General features: G+C 38.1%; 1 protein-coding gene across 2 annotated transcripts; it reads right to left on the reverse strand.

Moving 5' to 3' along the window:
- Window positions 1–1,872: 1,872 nt before the first annotated feature.
- On the reverse strand, window positions 1,873–6,527 carry LOC130546127 (protein translocase subunit SecA). Of its 2 annotated transcripts, XM_057321233.1 has the most exons (3): window positions 6,422–6,527; window positions 5,236–6,190; window positions 1,873–4,911 (listed from the first exon to the last, which is right to left on the reverse strand). In XM_057321233.1, the coding sequence occupies exons 2-3, from the start codon at window positions 6,146–6,148 to the stop codon at window positions 2,471–2,473; spliced, it is 3,354 nt and encodes a 1,117-aa protein (XP_057177216.1). In that variant the 5' UTR covers window positions 6,149–6,190; window positions 6,422–6,527; the 3' UTR covers window positions 1,873–2,470. The 2 variants fall into 2 exon arrangements, with proteins under 2 accessions (XP_057177216.1, XP_057177215.1); XM_057321232.1 differs by having other exon boundaries at window positions 1,873–6,190.
- Window positions 6,528–8,922: the final 2,395 nt, after the last annotated feature.

Below are 8,922 nucleotides of genomic sequence, written 5' to 3' on the forward strand. Positions count from 1 at the left end.
TGTAGGGACATGTCCTAATGACAGAGATGAGTTAATAATACTAAGAAGAGGATCTATAATTTCAGGGAGCATCTCTTTCAGTAGACTAGGTATAGGATCTAGTATGCATGTTGTTGATTTAGATGATCTGATGATTTTAGACAGTTCACCCTGACCTACTGTTNAGCTATTCCACTAACGCCAACTGTTACGACCCTTAAGACTTTAATAAGAAAGTCGTGACATAAAAAGGACGAAGACACGTTTGTTTCAAGTCTAGGGTATTTATTGAAAGAGTTTAAATCGAGGAGGACAGCTAAGCAGCCGAGCCAGGTCGAAGGAGGTTTGTCAGTCCACACACAAAGTTGTCTTCCATTGTCTTTTAAGCCCAAGTGGAGACAACCTTCAGCTGCGTCCAATAACTAATCTCATTAGCCAGGGAGAGACATGAGATGAGCAGAGATACGAAGTTCCAGCAGAGGGAGCCAAATCCAACAATCAAGGCAGGGGTAACACCAACATAATTTTCTATCTAAAAGTATGCTGTGGTCAATGGTGTCAAATGTGGCATTTTAGTAAGTAACTTTGTTTTCTGTTTATGATTTTAATTGTTATATAGCATTTTAATTGTTACATTACATTTGCTGTTTGCAAGTTGTCAGTAGTTTTTTTTATTTACAAGTATTCATTATCAGACTTCTATTAAGAGGGCATTCCCCTAAAGCCACAGAGCCTACAATACATACTGTACACACTGTGGATATCAAAGTATAAAATAAATGGCCTGATAAAAGATCATATCTTTTATACACAGTATATCCAACTGGGCTAAACTGATTAGATATTTATTTATTTTCAAAAAACATATTGTCCGGACCTCCGTTTGGAAGAAAATATAGAGACTGGAACTCTTGAAACTTTAATTGAGTACCCTTGGTCTATATTTAGGTCTATAGTAAGTCCCTAGGGTCGAGTTGGGGTTTTTTGACAAGGGGCCTTATAACAGCCACCTTATATGCTGTAGGGACATGTCCTAATGTCAGAGATGAGTTAATAATACTAAGAAGAGGATCTATAATTTCAGGGAGCATCTCTTTCAGTAGACTAGGTATAGGATCTAGTATGCATGTTGTTGATTTAGATGATCTGATGATTTTAGACAGTTCACCCTGACCTACTGTAGAAAATAATTGCAGTCACTCCTTAGGGGAGCTGTAATTTGTTGTCTGATCAGCTTGTGTCACCTCTTGTTGCTTAGCTGTAATCTTTTTTCTACAGTAATATTATCAATTTTATTTGTAAAGAAATTAAAAAACCTGTTAAATGAAAACCTAGGGTTGTGCTGGTTTTCTTCTATTATTGATGAAAAGTAGGCGGATCTAGATGTTTTTTGGGCTTTCCTGTATTTTCAAATACTATCCTTTCATGCTCTGTGAAATACCTCCAATTTTGATTCCTTAAAGTTATGCTCCATTTTCCAGGCTGCTCTCTTAAGAGCGTGCATGTGCTCATTCTACCCAAGTGTTGGACTGCTGTCTTTAATTTTCTTTAAGCGCAGAGGACCAATTGTGTTTAGCGTTTCAGAGAAGACGGAATTCATATTTTTGGTAATAGTATAAAGTAATAAGTTAGTAATAAGTTATCAGAAATGCTAGGGAATTGAGACAATTCAGGCAGAATGTAGAGAAAAGAGCCATATTACAATGGCACCAGTGTGTCACCACACACCAGCTAGGGGCGGAGAGGAAAAAGATAGAGACAGTTCGGTGGATGGGGATAATTAGGAGGCCATGCTTGATGTTGCATTTAATCTATCTGTGTCTGGTTACAATTTAAATTTAGCAAAATTGGGGAAGCGTAACAAAGAAAGTACACATGAAAGCTAAATGCCACGCAGAGCTTTTATTCAATAACATAACCCACAAAAGAAAACGTGTCTTCAATGAACAAAATGAATAGAAATTGTATTTAAATAGTTAACAAATAAAAAGTCAACCTAAACATTACTTGAAACACCAACTGAAGGTCACAGGAGACATGAAAGTTTGCATACTTCTCAGAGGTGGCAAAAAGTGACATCTGATGTTGGTTTAGAATGAAGTGTGGCAAAATGGCTATATAGTGTTTTTCAGTAACATACAGTATATAATTTGTAAAAGAACTGGAAAAAATGTGAATTTCACGTAAATGCATGTCGTTTTATGAAACTTTTTAAATAAAAAAGTGTAAAATTACTGGAAAATTATATTGCACTCAATTTGTAAAAACAAATTCATATTTTACAATGTACGTGTGTTTAATAAGCAAATTGTAAAATTATACCGCATCATGATACACATTTTCATTAGTCTTAGATATATCATTATTATAGTCTTTTAAATTACAAAACAAAAACATGAACTATTGGCTTTAAATCATCTAGTCACCTGTCACTTTATATCCACGACAGGCCCTGTGCATGTCACTGCACAGGGCCAAGAACTGTCACAATTCAAAAGAGATTAAATAGCTTTGAAAAAAAGCCACTGTGAGGAAGTATGACCTCCAAACAGAAAATGGTGTCAAGACCTAAAAACATGATATGTTCAAATTCCATTAGCAGCTCTATCAAAACTCTCACAGAACTCTGAATAAGGTCTTCTGCCTGAAAGTTATCAGGCAGAAATGAAGAAGACCTTCTACCAGAATCTCTTTCAGGCTGGTCCACATCTCTTTCTCTGTTTTCAGCCCTCTGCACAAAGTGTTCTGCCCAAAATTTAGCAAAATTTTCAGTCAGGTTCAAATCTTCTTGTTTGATTTCAGCCCTCGTTTTAAAGGCATTTATCAGAGAAAGTGCAATGATTTCAGCCAGGCTGATACCTGTTCTTCTTATAGCCCACTGCATGAAGTCTTCTGAAAGAAAAATTGTATGTTTTTCAGAAAGTCTTACTTCCCCTCTTCTGCTTTCAGCGCTCTTCAGCTTCATTACACAGTCTTGAATGTTCATCTTAAGTAGGTCTACAATCATACACTTCATTCGAAACTGTTTGGTGAGTAAAGCATCGCCTTCCATTTTTGGCTCTTGCATTGATGATTTGACATGAGTCCAAACTGTTGCCAGATGTAACTTATATGAATCTATTGCATTGTCAGCCCTTTTCAGATCAGTCAGCGCTTTAGCAATGTAGCCAGTGTCTTTCTTCTTAATAGTGGCCAGTGCACGATTATAGAAAGGAATAATCTCTCCAGATGCATCTTTTTCCAGAGCTTTGGTGTACATCTCAATGCTCTCAGAAAGACATCCCTTCTCACGGAGATTGTTTCCAGACCTGATGCAAAAGTAGACCATGGATGATGGGGACTGTTTACTCAAAAGAGTTTTCTTTGCATTTGACAAGTCCACCTTCAGCTGTTCCTTCAGTGTCCCGATGGGCTTTTCGTCACTGAAGTTCATCATGAGCCACAAACCCCAGCACTCATGAAGAGAGGACACAATTACATCACGCTGGTCAGAGAAAACATCATCGTCATAAACTTTGTCCAAAAAATCAAGGTAAACAGAAAAAAGCTCTTCCTCTTTTGTGTTTTTTGGAATGTCTTTTTCAAGAAAGCTTGAGAGTCTGATTTTCACCAAAGTATTTCTGGCATCTTTTGCCATTTTCAGATTCCAGTTTTGTGATGAAAGGGATTTCATGGTTAAGAGCTCTGTTAGGGCAGAGACCATTGCCCCATTATAATGCAAGCTGCGATTATCCAGGTAATAATTAAGTGTATCCTCAAACAAATTATCTGTGGAATCACATGACAACAGTATAGATGTAAGACAGTTCAAGCGACCGAGTAAGCTGGTGACAGATGTGTTTAAATCCATCACTAGTTTCACAGAATCAGAAAAATGTTTGGCGCACATGATAAGCTGAGCGGATCCTGGACTCCCTTGGCGAGCGGTTCGTCCGAAGGCTTGCTGTTCAACTCGGACATTCAGAGGTAAGAAGGTTTGCAGCACAAACAGACCTCCGGCCTTGTTTACACTTTCACAGACTTTTAGATCTGTACCTCGACCTGCAAGATTAGTTGCAATGATGACGTCCCCCTCTTGAATGGTAGAATTTGTTATTATAGAGTTATCCATGTTGTTATTCACGTAGAGTTTTAGTTTGTGTTTTGAGATGGTGTTTGCAAGAGTCTGGTGGAACATTTCTGCATGATTGATGGTTTCACAGATGATGAGAGCTGCTCGTGGACCTCGATAGACTGTGGGGGTCACTTGATTCTGAGCGACAATACAGACATTCCTGATCCATTCGTCCTCTTCAGGTATCACCATGCCTTCCAGCTCATAAAGTTTCCTTCGTCTAAATGAGGGAATCTTACAGGTCTTAATGCCATTGTAGAGCTTCCTCAGCATGTCAAGCTCTGTTTGGTCACCCACAGTTCCTGTGATTCCATAGATCTGGTTTGAGTAGTTTTTAAATAAACCCACATTAGACATGAAGTTTGTGATTAGGCTCATGTTGGAAAGTTTCGTTTGGTGTTTCATCTCCAGAAACTGCTGAAGGCCTTCCCCCCATGTCATGTCATTCTGCACAACGCCAGTGCATTTGTAATCAACAGGAACGACTCCATCTTTATGAAGAATAAATTCATGACCCAAAGTCATTTTTTTAGCTAGTAGAGCATTTTTTATCCAAATTTGTATCTTACCATTAATGAGACCATGGTGGCCTGGGATAAAAGATTCAATTTGTTCCTCTTTTGACTCATAACGCCTTTTAATGCTTTTTTCTATTGATATAACAAGTGGGTCCTCCTTGAAATAGACAATACGACATTGTCCACTTTCCAGAAGAAGAAGAGATATTTCTTGTCTTTCATTTGTACTTTGGCGACTTATAGCATTCAGTTTATGTAAAGACCCATCAAGGCATTGTTGGTATAGATTAAAGTTATGCTCTGGAAAGTTAACATCAAACAAGGTTAAAAATGCCACAATTTGGACAACACTTGCATTATCTAGCCTTTTTAAAATGTTTGATACATTTTCCTTCATCTCTATTCTGAATTTTGTTGGCATTGAATAAATTCCTGCATCCACAACCAACTGCATTATACTATGTTGATCAATGTTTTTATTTTCATGCATGATTTCAGACAGGACCTCAGAGAATAGCTGAATAGGGCCTAAAATCTCTCCAGACTCTAAACGTTTCAGTTGATTGACCATTGACCAAATTTCAGCCAGAATTCCATTCAAACTTTCCATGAGAGGAACCTTACTATTCAAGTAGACCACTTCAAGACCTTTATCCAGCATAAGTGAGTCCACCTCATCCACTATCACACACTGAAAACTTCTCTCAGGTCTCACATCTCTTCTGTGGAAGCGCTGGCGCAAAAAATCACCGGCAAAATCCTGAGTAGTTCCGTAGACCACCTGACATTCATAGCACTTCTTGAGGTCTTCATCTTTCGATTTGTTAGTGTTGACATCAACCGTTATATCTAGTTCCTTATAAAATGGAGACCATTCTTCAGCATCTCTTTCAGCAAGTACAGGAGAACTTGAGATGATATCAGGGTTTTTTTTCTCTATCATAACCTGATATGCAGCAAACATTGCCACGATGCATGACTTTCCTTCTCCTGTTAAAACCTGAACGAGCCGACTTGATTTAGAGAGAACAAGAATACACCAGCTCACCATCTGAGTCACTCGAGGTTTATAGTTCTTTGTCTTTTCCACGGCTTTGCAGATCTTGAACAAAATGCCCTTTTTGGCTTGTAGATGTGGAGCTGTAGAAGCTGATAGACTGTCATTCACAGTTGACACAATATCCTTCACTTCTACCATCATTTGGTCATCAATATCTGCTTGTTGACAGATTTCCTCTACAATCTCTTCCAGTAATTTCTCTTTGGTGTTTTCAGCTATGCCATTAATTACAGCCTCAATTGTAGCCTCATCATCCACAGTTTCATTTAAAAATGTCAAATCTGATGCTGAGATCCTGTGAATTTCCACTTGATGCAGGATTTTCATCACCCATGTGTAAAAATCATGGATGTCATTCCTGATATTAAAATGTTCCACAAGGGCTTTAAACAACTTAACAACATCATCTTCTCCCCATTGTCCGTTCTTAAATAGAGAAATCAGTCTTGATGACAGTGTTTCTCCTGGTGCTTCCATTTTCAAAACTCTAAGAACTCAGTCTTGATCATTTTCACCATTCTGTGGTTTAAAAAATATAACACATCATCAAATTTCTGCTTAAGTAAGAAATATAAGCCAAGAAAACTATTAATACAGCTACAACAACTAAAACAACAACAGACTTCATTTACACAAATAAAAATGTTTTGCTTGTTTTTTTAAATGTGCATTCTCAAAGTATATTTTTTTCTCAATAATATATTTATTTGTAGCACGTCTGTTTATATAGCATTCATGTATAATACTTACGCCTTTCGAGACCATATTGTTGTGGAGTTGCTACAGCAAACCTCTTTTAGAGTTGTCTTTGAACAGTCTCACAGTAGCTGTGTTATATGTGTATGAGAAGATGACGTCATCTCATGTTCTGGTGTTTCCCGTAGCTATGATAACAATCGTCTTTTATTTGTCAGGTGATTTAAAAGAACACAGAGTGTGTGCTTTTGTTTATTTACATATAGAGAACTGAAACTATGTACAGCTGATTTTAAATGGACAGAAAACCAGCTATACCCCTCAATAATTCAACATTTATGCAATTTTGCACGCATTACAGGGAAGTCTGTGGTCAGCAAAGGACTTGGTTATTGATTCACCTTAAATAACCTCTGCTCTCTGCATGTAATGTGAAGTTACCTGTCAGTGTCAGTGCATTCTTTCACTTTCATTTGTGTTGGAAAGTACCGAAAGTGGTGTGACACAGTTGATTAGTTGTGTTTGTAATAGTACAAAGTAGATCTGTACAGGTTTAGGTGTGGTGCGATGGTGCGTTTCTTCACCGAATGGTTATGTTTTAGTATGCAATTACTATTGCTGTCTGGTATGATTAGCCCACTGTGCTGATTTCTTTTCCTCATGATTTTTTTGGACATTCTTCATTTATCAATATGCATCATCATGCAGAATGTTTTAAGTTTAAACAAGATTTCTTTGGTTAGAAATTTTCTGCTGTTATCTTAAGTAACATATGAATAAAAGTATACTTACAATCACATTAAATAAATAACATTACTTATATAAGGATTTTATTTGTGACTTTTAGCCCACTAAAACAACTAATAAAATGTTTGAACCTAATAAATACTGAAAAATCTCTCAGGCAAGCACTGTATGTTTTTAATTAACAGAAAACAACTGGTTTAAAAATAATTATTAGGGCCCGATCATCATGATTCTGCCTCTTTTGATCATATTTTCTTGAGGCAGGATCATGACAGACCCACGTGTTTTGTATGAAGGCCATCTGGGCCTCTCCAGGGTCGAAGGCCATCAGGGTCCCTCTCCAGGTTTGAGGCCGCCGGGCTCCCCTTAGAGGTCGAAGCCAACGGGTTCCTCTCCAGGGTCGAGGCTGTCAGCATCTAGTTCCCGCCGCAGTTCGCAGGCGGCACTCCAGTCCGGTGCAGCCCTCCCGTGTTAATTATTTTTATTGGGTTACCCCAACCCGTTTACTTTGTATTCTGGTTTGCCTTCATTGTTTTTGTAATGCATTGTTGGTTCGATCTCTGTCCTAGTCAGTCTTGTCTGTCCCCTTGATGAACGCCAGGTTGTCGTTCCTTAAGGGGGGGCTTCTGTCATGATTCTGCCTCTTTTGATCATGCTTTCTTAGTCTTGTGGCAGGATCATGACAGACCCACGTGTTTTGTGTGAGAGAGACATGGGATTGTTTGTTTTGGCATTCCATGCGCTCTCTCCGGTCTCGTCTTTGTTCCCGCCCTCTCGTTTCCTCATTATTGATTGTTAATTATTTCATGCCCTGCACCTGTTCTCCTCTTGATTTTGTCCCCTATTTTATGCCCTCGTGTTTCCGGTCCTGTGCTGCTGCGTTTTGCTTGTTTTATGTTTTGTTGCCAAGCTTGTTTGATGTTTCCCTTCCTGTTTGGATTATTCCCAGTGTGTTATTTTTGGACTTTGTTTTGTTTGGCCCCTCGTGGCATGATTTATGTTTAACCCTTGTTTGAGTTCCTGTTTCCCCACCGCGGGATTATTATTTAAATAAATGTTGTTTTTTTTGTACCTGGCTGCCTGCAATTGGGTTCTCTCCGTGACAATTCCTGACACCAAGCACCGAGGTGCATGCCGTAGGCCTCGCACCAGTGGTGCAGAGCCCTATAGCATTTCGTTTATTATTATTATTATTATAATTATTATTACTCTCCGAAATGAATCGCAATTTTGGGGGCCATAAAAATTTTAGTTTGTGCCATCACATTTGGAGAATTATTGATATGTTTTCGTATGCTTAGCTTTTTTTTGAGAAAAACTGTATTTATCATGCTTAATTTTTGTTAGTAAATCACTCCTTTGGTAGTAAAAACACAGCGTTTGCGTGATATAGGTCTTTTAACAGCTATGTGGTTCCAGAGCCATGCATTAGGCCAATCAAAATTTTTATTTAATTTTATACTTAATTGTTAAAAGTTGTTAAATGTATAAAATGAACCCCCAGTTGAATGTTTAATGTTGTTTTTCTTTCAGTATTCATTCGTTTAAGTGTGTTAAATTAGTTATTATTTCTCATAGTTTACAGTTATGTTTGGGCCTATATCTAATTTTAAGTATTTCTACAAGGGTCCCTCACAAGTTTGCTTAGGGCCCCAGATGTCTAGGTTCAGCACTGACCACCAGCATGCAGAATCCACCTAGATGATGCGACGGCAGCCATATTACAACGGCACCTGTGTGCTCACCACACACAAGCTTGGGGCGAAGAGGAGAAAGATAGAGACAATTCAGTGAATGGGGATTATTTG

The sequence above is a fragment of the Triplophysa rosa genome, linkage group LG22 (assembly GCF_024868665.1).
Source record: "Triplophysa rosa linkage group LG22, Trosa_1v2, whole genome shotgun sequence".
NCBI lineage: Eukaryota > Metazoa > Chordata > Actinopteri > Cypriniformes > Nemacheilidae > Triplophysa > Triplophysa rosa.